General features: G+C 36.0%; 1 protein-coding gene across 7 annotated transcripts in view; it reads right to left on the reverse strand.

Moving 5' to 3' along the window:
* Positions 1–2,467: 2,467 nt before the first annotated feature.
* Positions 2,468–19,199, reverse strand: part of ARHGAP21 (Rho GTPase activating protein 21) — an 89,634-nt gene continuing 72,902 nt past the window's right edge. For 5 of the 7 annotated variants that reach the window (XM_081971483.1, XM_081971485.1, XM_081971484.1 and 2 more), the window contains 18 exons: positions 17,710–17,862; positions 17,519–17,618; positions 17,384–17,420; positions 16,759–16,884; positions 15,464–15,742; positions 14,729–14,793; positions 14,503–14,651; positions 13,994–14,056; positions 12,650–12,798; positions 12,375–12,530; positions 12,219–12,297; positions 10,274–10,347; positions 10,095–10,184; positions 9,044–9,169; positions 8,830–8,871; positions 8,350–8,455; positions 6,533–6,564; positions 2,468–5,354 (listed from right to left, as the gene is read on the reverse strand). In XM_081971483.1, the coding sequence (XP_081827609.1) occupies positions 3,795–5,354; positions 6,533–6,564; positions 8,350–8,455; positions 8,830–8,871; positions 9,044–9,169; positions 10,095–10,184; positions 10,274–10,347; positions 12,219–12,297; positions 12,375–12,530; positions 12,650–12,798; positions 13,994–14,056; positions 14,503–14,651; positions 14,729–14,793; positions 15,464–15,742; positions 16,759–16,884; positions 17,384–17,420; positions 17,519–17,618; positions 17,710–17,862 (3,386 nt within the window). In that variant the 3' untranslated portion in view covers positions 2,468–3,794. The remainder of the gene's footprint in view (positions 5,355–6,532; positions 6,565–8,349; positions 8,456–8,829; positions 8,872–9,043; positions 9,170–10,094; positions 10,185–10,273; positions 10,348–12,218; positions 12,298–12,374; positions 12,531–12,649; positions 12,799–13,993; positions 14,057–14,502; positions 14,652–14,728; positions 14,794–15,463; positions 15,743–16,758; positions 16,885–17,383; positions 17,421–17,518; positions 17,619–17,709; positions 17,863–19,199) is intronic. The other 2 variants (XM_081971487.1, XM_081971482.1) reach the window with 1 other exon arrangement.

Here is a 19,199-nt window from a genome sequence, read left to right on the forward strand (position 1 = left end):
GATGTGTGTTCATAAGGGAAGTGGCAGCATTCTATGTAAATGGACCACTACACTGTATATACATATTGTGCCTGAGCTGTGCCTGAGCAGTTACTCCTAAGTGCTACTTAGGATATTTTTTGTCTGAGGCATTAAAAATGTGGCTCTAAGGATCCATGATGATGCCATTCCCAGTTGTTACCTTATCCATTATTTGATCTTTATTTATTTTTAAAAGGAAAATGTTGCAGAAGTCATGCTTTAGGGCAGGAATGTCAAACTTAAGGCCCACAGGTGACACAACTTGTGATGTGGTTGGATCTGGCCTACAGGACCGTTCAGGTTCACTCAGTGCAAAAAGGAAAGATCAGGCCAGAGAAGCTTCAGCCGGGGCTACCCAGTGCGAAGAGGAAAAGTAAAGTCAGCGTAGCTTTGGCCCAGTCTACCCAATGTGAAGAGGAAACATTCCAGCAGTTTGGGGAGTGGCGTCAAGCTGACCACACCCATCCAGTCGGCAACGCCCACCCGGCCCCTTGAGGTCAACCACAGTCCTGATGCATCCCTCAATGAAATTGAGTTTGACACTCTTGCTCTAGGGCATTGAAGCAAAAAGGAGGGACTAGAAGCTTTTGAAGACCAGGACAAGGAACTATTGTTGGATCAAGGGTTTCAAAATGAAGGAATCTGAATGAGAAAGGTATGTCTCCAGAATTCATTTCTGGTTCTCATTTGATAGTTAGAAATAATATTGTGTGCTGAACACTGAATTTAAAATATTAGTTATCTTCTATTATCCAGTCACTCACGCCCTGGGGACGTCCCGCCTGGATTACTGCAATGCTCTCTACATGGGGCTCCCCTTGAGATGCGCTCGAAGGCTGCAGCTGGTCCAGAATGCGGCCGCGCGGGCAATTATGGGGAGTACCAGGTACTCCCATGTAACACCTCTCCTGCGCGAGCTGCACTGGCTACCTGTGGCTTTTCGGGTGCGTTTCAAGGTGTTGATTCTCACCTTTAAAGCCCTCCATGGCTCAGGACCTAGTTATTTGCGGGATCGCATCCTACCCCATACGTCCCTGCGACCAATTCGCTCTCACAGGGAGGGACTCCTCCGGGTGCCGTCCGCCAAACAAAGCCAGCGGGCGACGCCCAGGAGTAGGGCCTTCTCTGTGACGGGCCCGACCCTCTGGAACGACCTCCCCCCTGACATTAGAATCATTACTGACCTCCGCTCCTTCCGTAAGGAACTCAAGACCCACCTGTTCTAATTAGCTGGCCTGACCCAATCGCAATCATGATCTAATCCCTTGATCTTCCTGACTGGTTATTTTAAATTGGGGTATTTTAATTTGGTTTTAATCATTAATTAATCTAGGCATTATTGTACAGACTTATGTTTAATTTGCTTTTATGGGGTTTTGTAATTTGCTGTATATAATGCTGTATATAATGTTTTTATTCTGTCTGTACACCGCCCCAAGTCCCCTAGGGGAGAGGGAGCGGTTAATAAATCCAATAAAAGTAAAGTAAAGTAAAGTAAAGCCAAATTTAAATTATTTTCATCTTTGCTGTATTATTATCTGTAAACTATTTACTTGCAATATAAAAATTCTCTTAATGGAAATAGGTTTTATCTTGAAGTTTAAACTTTTAAATGAACATTTCATTCACATCTGTTAACTGTCCAATTTATGAATCAGAAAATTACCATTTCACAGCTTGCTCATATTTGCAAAACTATATATTAGCTCAAAATCCACAGGGCCAAGGAAGACATGATACATCTATTCAAACTATTTTCTGAAGCACCAAAAGACAAGACAAGAAACAATAGTTGAAAACTAACTAAGGAGAGAAGCAAATTAGAACTAGGGAGAAATTTCCTAATGGTGAGAGTAATTAACCAATGGAATAACTTGCCTTCAGAAGTTGTGGGTGTTCTATCATTGTAAAACTTTCAAAAAGATACTGGACAACCATTTGTCTGAAATGATATGGGGTCTCCTGCTTGAGCAGTGGGTTCATCTAGAAGACCTCCAATCTCCCTTCCAAATCTTTATTATTTTATTCTATTCTACCTTCTTTGAAATAATTCCCAGGAATGGTAACTTTCTCTAAAATTCTTGAAATATTTTACTTATTTTATTTTTGTAATGTAAAATGAAGGAGCTTATGTTAGCAACGAAAGAAACTAAACTGCCATCAAGCTTACACAAGGTTTTAGTATGTCCAAGAACATTGTTTGCTTATAGAATGGTTGTAAAAATTAAAGGCTGTTATTTGAGAAGTAATCCCTAAAAATTATTTGTCCCGTTGATTAATAATGTGTAAGTATGTTCAAGTCAAAGAATTCACCCATCTTTCAAATAGCAGATCCCTATGCTATAACCTCTTTCAATTATCCCTTTTTATTTTATGCTTTATATGGTCATGAAGATACAAATTTGGCATATTGGTTTATTATCTCTGTTAAATGAAAGTCAGTCTATAGAAGAACAATCAAAACCAATTTATTTCCAGTGTTTTAAGTGGATATACACAGAAGCATGTGCAGATCTGGATTTATTAACTCTTCATGCAGAATTATATTCTTGGTAAAAGAAACCAGTTCTATCCACATATCCAGGATCTACTATCTACACTTCTATGTTACAACATTTATATCAAAGCTGGTGTCTGAGGAAAAGATACACACATAGTGTATTTACACTTAAGTTATTTATTTTACAGAAAGAGTAAAAATTCAAGTCACATAATACTCAAAAACTGTATTAAAATCAGAATATAAAACTCAAAAATCCAAATGGAATGCCTAAATGGAAGCTCTGTATCCATGTGTGTTAAATTTTGAAAAATGTAATGAAATGTCTTAACAATACAATGCAGCAATTTGTTTTATGTTTAACATAAATGTCTAAATGTAACAACTATTATGGCACCTTAACAAACCAAATGAACTTTTTTTTTAAATTTAATTTTTGATGAGGCACTTGTTAACAACTAAACTCAAATAATTTTTTTTCTTCCAACTAACAATGTCATAGTTGCATTAATGCATAGTGCATACTAACACTGGGGGGAGGGGCAACATAGAACAAGAGAGGGGGGAGAGGCCATTTGGTGGCCATTTGGTAGTGGTGGCCATTTAATGGTTTCAAAGGTACTGGTAGAATCAAGTTATATCTTCCTGGGCCCAGATAACTTATGATGGTGAATATCATTGTTCATATATTGGTAGCTTTTCCCACTAGAGTGATTTAGAAATCCAAGTACTCAGTGAGTATTATAAACCAGGGTCCCGAAGAACTCTCAGAACTGGTATTATTACCTTCTGATTATAACTCTGCAGGAAAAGAGGACTCTGTTTTTGAGGAATCATATAATTGGTTTACATTTTCCCTTTCAGTCTCTACAATAAAATGCAGCAATTTGTTCTTTACAGTTAACATAAATATCTAAATATAACAACTATTATGGCACCTTAACAAATCAAATGAACTTTTTTAAAAAAAATATTGATGAGGCACTTGTTAACGACTAAAATAAAAAGAATTATTTTTTCTTCTGACTAATAATATTGTAGCTGCATTATGCATAGTGCACACTAACACTGTGTGTGGGATGGGGAAAAGCATACAGAACAACTGAGGAAAAGAAAAAAGTACGCTACTGAACTGTGGCGGTGGCTATTTAACTGTGTTAAAAGGATTAGTAGAATTGAGACATAATCTCTCAGATAACTTATGAGGGTGAGCATCAACAGCCAGGCTGATGGACTTCATTCATAGTTTGGTGGCTTTCGCCACTGAAATGGTCTAGAGTACTGAGTACTCCATAGGTTTTATGTACCAGGCTTCAGAGGAAGAACTACCAGAAGAAGTGGTACTATCACCTCCTGATGATAACTCTGCAGAAAATGAGGATTCTGCCTTTGAGGAATCATCTAATTGGCTTACATTCACCTTTTCAGTTTTATTTATTTTAAGGTCTACTGGGTTACTCCGCAGACGCTCTTGTGCAACATACTCTGAAATGGGTGTGTGCTGGGGTGGGGATTTTGCCTTCAACCGGTTTACTGTTGAAGTGTCTTTCTCCATGCTTGGGTATTTCTCTTGAGTTTTCCATGCATTCAGAACACTTAATTCCATAAAATCTCTCTGTCCTCCTAATGTGTGCCTTCGCCTGATGTTCTTTCTTTTGGAGCTCTCTGCAGGGGTTAATTTCTCATTGCTAGTTCCAAGCATATCATCAGCAGATGATTTGAGACGCATTTTTAATCTGTCTGGAATCTTGAGTTTCCATGTAGGCTCCTGTTTGACAGGTTCACTTCTTGTTGATAGGGTTAGGCTGCTGTCCGTCTTTCCTTTCTTTATTTCCTCCTCATGTTTTGCATCTCTTAAGCCTTCACTCTCCATTTTGTACCTGGCCAACTTTTTCCGAGATAGAGTATCACATTCAATAAGTTTGTATGAATTGAAAAGTCTGCGACTGTCTAACTTTGGCGTGGAAGTTCCTCCTGAACAACTTACTTCACTTTCTTCAGAATTCCTCCTAAGGTTCTTTGCCATGTCTTGAGTTTTCTCCCTGAATAGCCTATCCACAGAAGAAGTTGCTGCAAAATCAGGAAAATCATTTTCACTGTCTGTTTCTACGGGGCGACCTTCACTGATCAATTCACTACTTTCGTCATCGGCCTCTTCTCCTTTACTCTCTGTCACCGAGCAAAGCACTTCAGTACCCAGCACGGTGGAATCTACACCAGCTAAATATGTGGACGATGTTGTGGAGTAACCTGAAGTGATGGAGCCAATATCAGCTGTTAAAAATTCACTGCGTTTATTTTCAGGGCCTCCTAATCTTTTACAGGAGACCTTTTGCAGAGAAGTTTGTGAACTGCAGCTGAGGGTAGTGCCTGAGTCCAAAATGGTTTCTTCCAACACAGAAGCAATCTGGAAATTAGGGAGTTTATGGGAATCTTTTTGTGTATTCTGCCAAGGGATGGGATTTGGGGATCTCCTGTATTTCTGAATGTAAGATGTTGAGAGTTCTTCAGAGAACAAATTCTCTTTCCTCAGCAACATTTCATCCTTGCTTGTTGCAGAAGGATTGTTAACATGGTCTTCCTTTTCGTTCGGAAATCCTGCTCTCTCTATTCCCCCTGAGGTTTCCTTCTCCAGCTCTGTTTCAGATGGGTCCTCTTTTGCTGAGTCATTGAAATGGAGCTCCTTCATGAAAAAAACACTATCCCACTCATCTTCAGAGCTGCTGGGTTGCAGTTTGTCTTTTGCTTTTTTCCGCTTGCGACTGGTTGTGGCAAATATAGAGGACTTAAGTAGCTCTCTGCTGTATTGATTATTTCCAGATCCCCAAGAACCCTGTATGGAAAGAAACCCATTGTAAACATCATAGTTGTGGTTCAAAATATTTTCTTTACAAATCTTCCAATGCAAAATTTTATGTATACGAAACTAGATATATGCTATTACCTGTCACTGCTGAGTTGTTCTTCACAAAACTATTCTAGCACCCATCATAGCATATCAATTACACAGGCTATGGCTTCTCAACCAGTGGCTTAGGACTCTTCAGGAAGTCTCACCCATTATAAATGTACTGTTATTATGAGCCTGATCAGTCTTGCATAGCCATAACTAGACTGCTATCAAAAACTGTTCTCTTTACTTTGCCTATACTAGTGCTTTGCTGTGACATAAAATCTTTAAATGCAATCATTTATAATTTGCAAATGCATGGTGGCCTAAATGAAATGAATGTAGTGCCCCTTTTTTTGAAGCAGTGCCAAATTAAAAATAACCTTGCCAGTATATTCTTAAAATGCAGTTGGTTATTCATCAAATACCAATTAACATTAATCAGGATTGCAATTTTGACTGAATGACTTTACTTTAATCAAAATTTGCAATTGTCTCAAACCAATTAACATTGATTCTGATCTATCACTTGGTGTTTTTTTTTTTTTTACAAAACTCATTCTATACTGCTTTAGAAATATTTTACAATATATTCTATATTTTTAATACACAATTTGTACAGATTCAATTTATAAAAGACTCATAAACTCATACCAAGAATACAAATATCTGCATAATATCCCTTATGTTATATGCCACCAATATATACTTTTCAATGTAAATCCATATAGCATTTCAGGACAACGGGATTTAACCTCTTAACCTCTTTTCCACAACCTATCTTTAAAATTAATAGTTGCTTCTAGTCTTGCTAATGAAACAAGATTATGCATATTATGCTTATACATAGCAACATTAAAGTGAATGACATATTTCTTACTCTTAATAATCAGGCCCAAGAAGTAAATGGGTGAGTCATTTAAATTCATGTATAAAAACCAGAGCCCAATTCAAAGGCTCCAAAGGGTTTAATACAAGCAAGGGAAGCCCTTTATTGTCAGAATCCCATTTTTTTTATCAACAGCACATGAGAGATCTAGTATAAATAAGCCTGTGAGTCCTCTCTCAACATTGTAATGTATAGGCTTTTAAACCTGTAAAAACACAGATGAATGGTTTACCTTAAATTTGAAAGAGTCACCAGTAGCTGAATCTATTGGAGAGAGAGAAAAATCAACACAGCACTTTTAGTCAACATGGCACAAAATTTTGCTTTTACTCTAGACAATGCTGAAGTATGAAAGAAGACAAGCACAACAAAAGGTGAGAGCAAACAGATAACAGAAAAAATAAATAATCAGAACAGTGGATAGTAATTGCTCACAAAGATGCAAGCTGCACCACAGAAAGCCACCGCCATGAAAGGATGCTGTGAGTTGGAGGCAGAAATCAGCTCAATGACAGAAATGGCAAAAAAAAGCCCTTTCTTCTAAATAAAACAGAAATACTAATATTTATTTAATGCTCTAAGCGCACAGCCCTGCAAAACCGCAGCTGGGGGACCTTTTCAGGACTGTACTCTGTACATTCAGGCAAATGAAATGTACATTTAAAGCATTATCTTCGTGCCTTAAACTACTTTCTGAAACAATTATTAATATTCTTTTTTGCAGTTCTTGTTTGTATGCTGTCAAATTATATTGGGCTTTATGGATTTAAAAGCCCCAGTTAACATTCCGGTGCTCCTCCGAGCTATTTGTTTAAGAATTTATCATTATCTATATTTTTTTCCACAGCCATCAGTTTTGTGCTTATCTCAAAACAGAAGCGTTATTATGAAATGAAAAATGGATACCATAATTGTACTGTTCAGCAAAATAAAACAACGGAGGTTATACAATTAGAAAGGGGGTACGGAGGGGCTAACAGAGTAACTAAAAGACATTCTCCAACTTGCCAGGAGAGTGACCCCACTGGAGAATTAATGAGCTGAACCCCATGCCATGCCCCTTTCGACACATGGCTAATGACTAGAAAAACCAGTGGACCATACCATGCTATTTCTCCTCAGGGTCTGCTTCAGAAGTAACAAGAAACAGCAGAAATACTTTTAAAAAGTAGCATTGATCTGTTCAAATACTCTTGAAAGGATAAATTTACAGTACAGATCAACTAGTCCTTTGTGCATTTACAAGAAATGGGGGTTTCTGCAGACAAGGCAGCTACAATGTGGGCAACAATCCTCCTTCTTCCTACAGTTCCAGTTGTCCATCAGTGACACCACAGAGTCCACTAGTGACATCACCGTGTGATAGACTCCTCCCACTTCTCCTATTTCAACAGCAGGATAGAGGGACTGTTTCAATAAAATGCTGAAAAAAGTTTTATATAAACTAAAACACAAGCTAGAGACAAAGGAATAACATTTGGGGTAAAAACATATTTAATGAGACAGTATGGTGGCAGTTTGCAGTAGTAGTACTTAGCTGAATATTAAGGTGGCAGTCATAAAGAAGAAAAAAGCATTTAGTAATGAACAAACATAATTAGTTGCAATATAGTTTGGAAAAATATACTTATTAGTCGAGCAAAATGAATTTCAAAATCTTGATTTTGCCTTCCCTAAGTTTAAAAAATTATTACCATCAGAACAGTGTGTAGAAGTTAAAGCTTTCTGCCTTCTTCTCAACGACTTAGAAAGTAGTAGGTACCTTATCCATGTCATGTTAAAAAGTACATGGGTAACCATGGTCAATGATACACACTAGCGAACATGCTGTTCTCATGGTCTAAGAATTCTACTGTTTGCTGAGAAAGCATTGCAACCTACATCATGCAACATGCTCAATTCACTGCTGACCTTTAAATAATACACCCAAGTTCATGTAGATAAAGGGAGAAATCAAGTTTATTAGCAAAGAAAGAAAAAGGAGACGATTATAAGAGATCATCAGAAGAGAGAATTTTCTAACCTACAAACTGTCTAGGCAAGAGTTACCTGATACATCTCCAGGATATACTCCAATCCTTCCAATGTTGCTGAGTAAATGATCTATGCTTGGCACTGGCTGAGACTCTACTGTGTTTGCTTCCTGAACTCCTGTCTATAGTTAATAAACAAAGATTTCTTCATCATCAAGTCACAATCTGTGGTTCATCACGATTCAACAGTATTTAGAAAAATTAGTCACCTGAGAACTAAAAGAATGTCAATCTTCCTATGTAACATTTAAGGAGAAAGAAAAATACTCAAGCTGGCATATTAAATGGAGAAAAAAAAATTCCCTGCAAGAGAAATTTACAACTTCGTTTTATATACTATTTCCATTACTTCATGGATAAAACCATTGATATGTTTTGGTATGGTGAACAAAGAACACTGTTAAAACACATTGGAGAGGGGCAGGAATCATATATTCATTTGTATGCTCTGAATTAAAACAGGAGAAGAATCCATTTAGTTAAGGTTAGTACTTACAAAAGGTTGTTCAGCATCATCTTCTGCGAAAAACCAGTCATGCTACAATTCAAAATAAAAGAAGTGAAAAACTCCCCAGAAATGAAAGAATTAAAATGCGGACATTGAAGAGATAAGGAGTAGTTTATGAAAAAATCAAAATCCAGGCTGGTCTAACTAAAGATAAAGTTATGTCTGAATAATCTGTCTGGCAACATGAAATGAATTCACTTACTTTTTGGATAAGTGTTTCTACAATTCTGTATTGATCTGGCATATGAGTAACCATATTAGTCATGTTATCCTCAGATGTCCTCACAAGTGTTGGACCAAATACTATTGCCAGGTTTCTTGGTTCCATCTACAGGATAAAGAAAACGAGCATATTTACAGGACATCATTGTACTTACATAAATGTATCTGTCTCTTTAAAAAGCAGAAGCATCTAACATTAACAGCCAGTTTTGCTAAATTAATCTGAACTTCCTCCTTAGAATGAAAATTCAAAGCAAAAGCTGATCAGTGTACGAAACTGATTTATATAGCAGATCAGGACACCTTGTTCTTTTTAATCTGTTCCTGAATCTAATAATTCTTCAGTGTTCATAAATTAGGGTCTAGAAAGAGAAGTCTGGTTGTATCCATTCCTCTCCTCAATCTAAAGTAGTACATTCATCTCTCAACACGTTATGAAGCTTTAATTAAATACTGATCAGGTGACTTTCCTATGGACTATAGTACACTTCTCCCCCCTGCAATAATCTTCAACCTGTAACTACAGGTTCCTAGCCATATAATGCAGCACCTGTGGGTTCTGTGTACTTAAAGCACATCATCTGTCCATCCAATATGTGTGGAAAGAAAAGAAACCTACAAAACCTAATAATGCTTTTCCACAAATGTTGCCGATCAAGGTGCACAACTTAAGAAAAAGAAAGCAAAAATAGTTTTGACCTACAAGACTTCTTCGTTTCCTTTATTTCCATGTGGGAAGCAACTCAATAAGAAAGATTTATTTTTCTCTCAAGGATAATGGCAGCCCTTTGCTTCTCGCTTTTTCCCCTCATATATACTTACACTACTGGTTTTCCTCTATGTTCACCATGCTAAAGCAGCCACAGAGCCAATGAGCTGAGAAAGCAAATGCAGACTACAATGTTGACATTCCAAATAATCTGGAGTGTGCCTTATAACCAGAAAAAGAATTCTATTTCCACAGCTCCTAGGAGCAAGCACTGAATTTAGTTGTCAGAAATATAAACTCCTGGTACAGATAAGCCAGTTACCTTGTTCTCTTCTGAATGTTCTGCTACGTTTCTCAGATGGGCACAGAGAAATTTAAGTGTTTCAAAATGATGTTCAGGTAAATCATGGATCTGAAATGGATGATATCAACATAAAATTTTAAAATAATCCCAAAACATAACAATGGTATCTGATTCAATCCCTGTCAAAAGCAACATACCAAGCTTTTTAATGTTTTTAGTCGTTCAACGGGATCTTCTTTTCTGTTGGCATCTATGAAAGCTGAATATCTCTCTAATAAGAAAGAAAATAATTTTATTGCAAGACCTGCATTACATCCCCTCTGCTGGAAAAAGAGGACCTATTAAGCATAAATAATGGACTTGGGTCACCAGAGAAACACAATGTTTTGCTTACTCTAACTTATTTCAATCAATGTGAATAGCCTGAATCCTCTGTATAAGAGTTCAAAAATACGACTTTGAAAAACTACAGATATAAACTGATATTGTGGGATTAGAAAAATATGATATGATTTGCATTTTGTCAGCAAATTCATGACTGTCAGAGAATTCATGACTGTTACATGGTAACAAGGTCAGTCAATGGGAGCTGAAACAGCTTGGAGCCTGGGCATAATTTAGCCCTGTATCTCTTGAGTGCTGTGCTGAGAATTGAAACTAAAACTAGTTTATCTGAATTAAATTCTGTGCTGAGAACTAAACTGCTGCTCTAATCTGAAACTGAAGAACCACTTGTTGGTATAGTATATTTACTTATGTGTTATATTGTATATAAAGAGAAGTTAATTAATCCTGCTGAATCAGATTACCTTTGTATGTTTTCTGGATTTGATTTCTGCAACAGACTCTGATATATTTGTAAAGAAATGGAAATGGCTTTTATTTGACGTTTATATATTCTCATCTAATTGTTCCCAATTTGTTTTAATAATCCACACAAGTGCTTCTAATCTTGCCACAGAGAAATTATTCCTTGTATGTTTTTTCTCATGCTGAAATATATAACTAGAAAAATCCAGTAGCCCAAATATTGCTTATTAGCAGCAAATGCACAGAAATGGGGCCATTAAAAGAAGGCAAAAAAGTACAGTTCATTTTTAAATTTTAATTCCCAACCATTAACCTCTGACATGATTTATGACTCATCTATTCAAACCCAGTTCCCTAGCCACATATCGCAATCCACTGGGGCTTCAAGATATTTTAGTTTGTTTGTCTTGTTCATAGAGACGGAAAATGGCTGCACCCTACAGGTCAATATGTGACTGGGAGGACTGTATAGTATTTGAATTACTGGCTACAACCTGCATATGAGAATACTTGAAAAAATATACTGAAAAGTCCAACAACTGGCAATTGCAGCAACATGGAACAGTTTATTCTGCTTAGCAATAGTTGTTCATAGTCTTAGGCAGAGATAGGTCATTATGCATCAGCTTCAATAATTTTTTATTTCATTCAAAAAATTTATATTGCCCCCTACTCACACATGGTGACTCAAGGCGGCTTGCAAAGATATATTTTCTAGGCTACGGATGACTCACACCCTGGACTCACTGAATGTCACTTCTTTACCCTCCTACCATCAGGAAGGAGATGTAGAAGCATAGCAGCTGTACAAACAGGCTGAAGAACAGTTTTTATCCGTGGGCTGTCAGACTCCTGAATGCGAAATAACATCATAACTACGTAGTACAATGGACTTGCAGGGCTGGCGTAATATGTAACATGTTAACACTGATGCAATAGGACTGGGTATTTGTTAATATAGATTAGGGACTTTTTGTCTTCACTGTGAGTTGTATTGTGTTGGGGGGGGGGGTGCACTGAGGAAGCTCAACCAATCTCATTGTACATATGTTGTGCACTGACAAATAAAGTATTATTATTATTACGAAGCAGAATAAAACCTGTGTTTTCTGCATATAAGCCAATAATATATGTCTCTGAGCAAATAACCTGTCTTTTAAAGAGAAATGCAAAATAATCCTGATATTTCTAAGCAATACTAAAATTAAGGAGAACAATGCTTAACTGAATTCTAACACAACTGTCTTCTAATTTAACTTATCACAGAAGTTATGTCATGTGTTTTATTCAATAGTTTTCTTTTTTTCTTTTCTACTTTGAATCAAAACTTACCATTAGTAAAGAGTGGTTCTGGAAGCTTTCGGAGAAAGGACTTCAATAAACTACTTATGACATTCAGATCTCGCCATTTCTAAAAATTGAGCAGACAAAACATTGTCATTAAAAAGAAATACTATGAGAATTTAAAACAGAGAGGGCAGAACTCACATCATCTTGAAGATCAATGTCAGTCATTCCTTTGTTCAGTTCTTCTTGCATATTTGAGATGGCAACATTATTTCCTGGAACCCTATAAATACCAGTATATTGAAGACCTCTCTCTTCAACTAGCTTGCAGCATATTTCAACAATTCTTGGAATATACTGAAAAATCCAAAAGGGAATGAAAGTTTGTGTTCACTATCTATGTCTCTTGAAGAATATTTTTCAAAGAGATTATCAATATGCATGACTTTATTATTATTATTTTTAAAAAAGAATACCTTATTGCTCTCTGCTGGGGGACAATCAACTAGTTTGACACCAAACGTGCAAGCGGCAGATTGCTTCTTTTCAAATGTTCTTTTCATGATGCTTGGAATATTTTTTCGCCATATACCTTTATCTTTCGGTGGGCTTGTCTCATCTTTTTCTTCAAGGAAGAACAAAAAGGAAAACAAGTCATTTAAAACCTTCAGAAAGCTAATGGAATATAACTGGATATAATGATCAAATGCACCATCAAAATAATAGATGAATATAAGATTCTTAATACATTTAAATCTTGAAACAGACTAGAGATTACGGCTTCTCCGCAATCAGGCCACAGGTTAACCACAACCTTAGCAACCGATGTCTAGCAATTATATTAACCATGAACAGAATCAAATTTGGTGGCATCTGCAATCTATATGAGCAGTACATAAATCAAACAATTTACAATTTGTATATTGACACAATCAACAAAATGATATTTGTATGTGTATTTGTGTATGTGTGTGCATGTTTATATGCATGCGCTCATGCCTATGTACATATGTGCATCTGTATACACTCACGTACCGAGAGGAGAAAATATATAAACAAGGAAGAAGAAAAGAGTAAAAGACTAGAGTACAAATGAGTAAACAAAGATTTTACAAATCTCATGTAATTTTCCAGTGTATCATTACTTGATTTTGAATGCCTGAATACATTATTCAGTCACTTGGTTGCGATGGGTGGCTGTAGAAATTGAATAAATAAATAAATGTCATTTTAAAAGCTTGAAAAATCACTATTAAACTCTAAGCAAAGCGTAAATACCAAGAAGCATGGTTAGCACATGATAAACCATAAAATGAAATTGTGTACAAAATTCTGTCCGTGCTATTAAATCTATTCTAATTTAGAAGTCTTGTAAAAACTAAAATACAAACTTTACACAAGACAGAAACCCACATTTGGAATGTGGTACAAATCCATGTATTGAATTGTAATTCAAGAAGGGGTTCTTATCTGTGTTAAGATTCTTACGTGTTAAGATTTACTTTTGAGATATATATATATTTTGTGGGGAATATATTCTTTATTAACCTAGTATCCATACTTAAATATCTCTTCTGACTTTCAAGTAACTACCTAAGCTAGTAATCTTTAAAGAAATAATGCAATATTTTTATGAGATCTAATTCAAATACTTAGCAAAAGAGCATGCTATATTTATTACATTTATATAAATAAGAAAACAATTAGATGTAAACAAGCAACCTTGTTTTATAAAACAGGCTGCATTGAAAATTGCTACAATGAAAAACAAAATTGTAGTTCTGAGCATAGTAATCAGAGAATGATGGTTTTATTCCTACCGATCCCACTGCCATTTCCACTTTCCTTGACAGAAGATTGCAAATATCTCCAAAGCTTCGTGACTTCATAACAAAACAGAAGATACTCTGTATTTATCAACTTTCTTTCCCAAAATGATATGGAATTATCACAACTACAGAAATGAAATGGTTCTATCCTTTTTATATAGGTATCCTTCCCTCCATTTGCCCTTTTTAGTCTATTTCATCCCACACTCTTTCCCACTCCCTTTTCAATTCTACCCCACAGGCATGCACATTTCAAATCATAATTTTCCAGATGGTTTCTGATCTGGAGTTTCCTTATAAACAAGGAATAGTCAAAAGTTCCCAGCGCAAAAAGAGTTTCATCATTACTAATCAAAGCATAGGTTGTTTATTCAATGAAGTTTTTTTTTAATAATCAATGAAACTCCAAACCCCATTAGTGTCCTCACCATCAGGCTTCCTTCAGTATAATAGGAAAACCTAGAGTAAGTAATAGTATTCTTATATTCAATATACAATACCTTTAGTAAGGAATTTCTTTTCTGATTCCTCCTTAGGAGAATGTGGACTCTGAGTTCTTTGCTCAGTTTTAGTGCCAAGGAATGTCTGTCTTTTAATTAGGCTCGGTCGGGATGGTTTTGAAAGTGGCTCAGTTTTGCCACTAGAAGCACTGAAAAAAAAATATTTAAAAGCAGGAAATCCATGTACTGACTAACTGAGCTCTCAAATGGTACTGTGGTGGCTTACCCCATAATTGTGCTGTATTCTTTAATCCTCCGGCTAATTAGATCCCTGCTTGAGACACCTGTGTCCTGCAAAATGAATAGAGAACTATTTTGGAATTTCTGCTTTGCACAACTCCATAAATGAAAACTTAACTAGCCATATTTAGGACAGGAGCAGGACATCCCTCAGACGTGTTCAAGGCACAAGGAAATGGCTACACAAGAAAGATGGGGAGATGCCCAGTAGGTACAACTGAATCCAAATACAGTATATATAAGGAATATCAAGGGAAAGGTGCTAGAGAAGACAGGCACAAAAGAGAATGGTGAGCACACTAAGATCCAGAAGAGAAGGAGAGGGAGGATTGTGCAACTTTTGGGCAAGTTGTACCGTAAGGCCCTTCCTTGGCTGAAATCCTGTCAATCTAAATGAGCTGTATTTCATTTTATCTGAACCATAATCTACTTGGAATAGTGTGGCTAAATGTCAAACGTATAAATGATTCTTTTTGCTTCACACAGACTCTTAACAATGTCACTTTTTCACATTTTAATGGATGTATTATTTCCCTGGTTGGAACACTGAAATCTCATGCAACTTTATAAAAAAGCCTGTGAGTTTATGGATTTTTAATAGCATTAGCTTGTATTTATTGCATGTCAGGGTTACTATGTGGAATTGCATAATGGGTCTGGAAAACATGAGCTCTGCAAAATATAACAAGTAAGTAGAATAAATTCTTAACAAGAGCCCAACCTCCTCATTGCTGTTTTCTCGTATAGCCTTAATCCATGCCAGCATGTCATCTCTATTTTCAGCTTGAAACAGGTATTCACAGTCTGATGTAGTAAGCCGAAACACATGTTTCTTCTTGGTATCACTATATGAAATGTCTGTTAAACAAGCATTGATGTTGATGGGCTGTTCCTCCTCAGAAAGCATAGGTGGTTCTTTTTTATCCTTGAATAAGTGCAATGAACACCCTCTGAGAATGACAAACATCTGTTTCCATGGCCGGATGCTCCCACCAACTCTCTAAAAAATAGGATCAAGAATATTATTTATTTAAGAAAACAAGAGGAGTGTGCCCAGTGTTTTATATGTTAAAATTTGTAAATTTCCTACTTTGGTGAGGTGGGTGGTGTAGAAATTTGATAAATAGATAATAATAATAATAAAAATACTGCCACCAAGCAAGCAGACATGGTGGTACAGTGGTTAAAAAGCAGCATTGCAGGCAAACTCTGCCTGCTGCTAGGAGTTTGATCTCGACTAGCTCAAAGTTGACTCAGCCTTCCATCCTTCTGAGGTTGGTAAAATGAGAACCTAGATTGTTGGGGGCAATTTACTGATATTTGCAAACTGTTCAGCAAGTGATTTAAAGCAGGGCTCCCCAACCCCGATCTGAGGATTTGCACTGGACTGTAGAATGCCAGCAACTGGGCTGTGCAAACAAGCTAAACCCCATCCGCGGGATGCAGGCAGCACACAAAACTACAGCCCTGGGGGTCTGTGGAAAAGCAACTGGTTCCTGGTGCCCAGAAGGTTGGAGGCCGATGCTTTAAAGCACTCTGAGCAGATATAATCTTTTTAATAGGTTTATTGTCATAGTGTCAATTGAATATTTTCTGAATCAAAAATGACAAATTAAAAGGAGTAGAAATAAGACAGGACTTGTTTTTATATCACTGAGAATTTTTACATTCAGACAGAAAAAAAAATTCTAATAATTGATCTGTGTCAGTAGCCCCCAAAATATCAGTAAGATGAGGAATGGAATTGCCGAACATTGAGTTGCAAAGAATCATTTAATTGTGTTTAATGTTTATAAGTTTGTTTTAATAATTCAAGAACAGGAAGATTGCAACAACTGTACCAGGTCTATGCAGATTAACGGGAAAGTTTGAAAAGTTGAGTTTCTGCCAAAAGAAAAACAAGCAAGTTTCGAGTATTTTTCACAGGAAATGAAAAAACCTGCAGGCAACTAAAAACATTTGAACATGTATAAGAAGACAGGTTTTACACTTAGCTGTGGTTTGAAAAAACTGTACCTTCCCCTTGTCTGTAACCATCTGCCGAAAATGAAGATATCCTTCTTTGGAGGTGTCACGAAAGACTTCTGAAGCAGATGCTTTTCTGAATCCTGCATTTTCTGAAGATGCTTGGCTATTTGGAATCTAAAGAAAACATAATTAAATCAGCTTCAGCATACTCTAATAAATTCAAGATCTCCCTTTCCTTCCCTTCCATCTATCAGGTGGGAATACAGACAACTAGAATGAAGTGGGAACTAACACTAATGGAATAGTACATTCCAGTCAGCGAGCAGATCAAAGAAACCCCAATGAATTACAGAAAAGGCCTGCCATATATCTCAATCAGTTGGTTTTCTTTTAATACGCAAGGAAGTAGTAACAATTCTAAAGTTAACTATAGAGTGTGCCATCCTGTCTGTAGCCCCCAAAAAAACTTTTTCATCAAATGCTAGCTATTTTTTTTAATTGGCAAAAGTCAGTAACATCTGTCCACTAAGCTTGGACATTAATAAAAAAAAAAACCTACCATTAAACTTTAAGCCGTCTATATTCGCACACACCTAGGTACAACTTAATGCTTAATCACACAATATTAATGTTATTTTCACAGCAGATAAATATTGAAAATAAAGTAACTGACCTTAATTTCCTTTAAACTCGGTACATGCTTTATGGCCCTATAGATGTAAGGTAGATATTTTAGTGAACGTTTTTATTGAAATTCCTAAATAAAACATCTAGTGATGCACATTTATATTTTTATAGGAATTCTTACCTTTTTCCTTCTTTATAGTCATCAAGTCCTTCATCATAAGATTTGGACCTTTCATTTTTTGCAGGGAATTGATCATCTAGGACACTAGTTCTAATTGATTCTGTAACCAAAGCAAACGCAAAACCCTCATATTTTTAAAATAAGCAGGTTTTGTTTAATTTAGCTAAAACAGCTTGAAACACTGTACTAACCATGGCCAGAAGACAGTTGACGTCGAATAAAAGGTACAAGAGCAGTAGGAACAGCACTGGTGGTGGCCATTGCTCGTGAAGGAGGTGGTGAAATAACAGCAGAAGCTGGAATGTGGGTGATGTCCAGGTCAATACTAGGACTGGTCAGTTCATCTACAAAAAGTATACAGCAAATGAGTATAAAAAGAGTTGGCTCAATATGGGAAAACTAGGAGGGTCTTCAGCAGTATCCAGAATACATGTTGATATAGCATGATGTCCTGAAGGTACTTTTGAACATACTGTATATGAGAACTGCTTGCAATTATAATAGTAGAAGTACCATTTCTTCTTCCTTTAAAGTTTAAGAATCTAATCATTAACAACTATACTATCATACGCAAAATATAAATGGTTGCATTTACACAAGATTTGGACAAATATTAAATTGAACAAAGACTGAACTGAATCAATACAGTGTCATAAGAAAAGCTTCTAATAACAGGGTTATCTATATTTTAAATAAAAGAAATTTGTCAAAATAATCAACCTTTTAGATAGACCAATCTTTTTAATAGATAGAATGTCAACTGGTTCACATAAAAATATTTCAAAATGAATGCAACAGTAAAATAAAGCTGTTTTAAAAGTTCACCAAAAATAACAACCCTATTTATTATAACGAACCATCAGCAAAAGAAGAGAAATGCTATTATTCTTACAGAAAACCTAAGTAAAAAGCTAAAATCACCTAATGCACCTTTTAAAATAATCAAATCTACAACATACTCTCTGAAATATCAACATCTGCTATGCTACCTGCCGATTATAGCTTCTAGTAACTGGTGATATAATTTGTCATAGGCTGTACATAGCCAGAATCTTGTAGTTTCTATTGCCACCAAAACTATCCTTCATATTCTAAAGCATAAATGTTTTGATAGCTTGACAGAGTTGTAGAAATTGCCAAAATCTAAAATAGTTCGACAAAATAATACAAAGCCTTATCTTTGGAATAACAATAGGGCTTCTCACTGCGCTTTCCATGTATAAGACAGAATTATAAAGAAACCAAGATTGGGAATGTGAGCATTTTTTCTTGTGATTAATTAATATATATAGTTCTAGACGTTGTGCATTCTAATATGGTGTGTTTCTGAAAGGCCAATTGAGATAAACAAGCCATTTGCAAACAGTGATTATTTTTATTGTAGGAACAAATCTGCACGTATTGCATTGTGGTTTCAAAGCAATTGGTGGCTCTGATTTAAGGAGACTGGGTTTATAACTCAAGTTTTCTAGTTCACACATGCATACACCAACTTGCAGACAAAAATGTCTAACCTTTTCTAATCTAGGTAGATTTAGTAATTCTATGATTCCTTGTGAGTGTGGTTTCACAATCTAAATTAAAATATTATTTTCTCTCTCATGTACATACAGATGTAAAATGTTTCAAAACTGCTGCTTTGAAAGCTTAAAAACATGAATTAGGTTATTTTATTTAAACA

The sequence above is a fragment of the Natrix helvetica genome, assembly GCF_964273705.1.
Source record: "Natrix helvetica genome assembly, chromosome: Z".
Lineage (NCBI taxonomy): Eukaryota > Metazoa > Chordata > Lepidosauria > Squamata > Natricidae > Natrix > Natrix helvetica.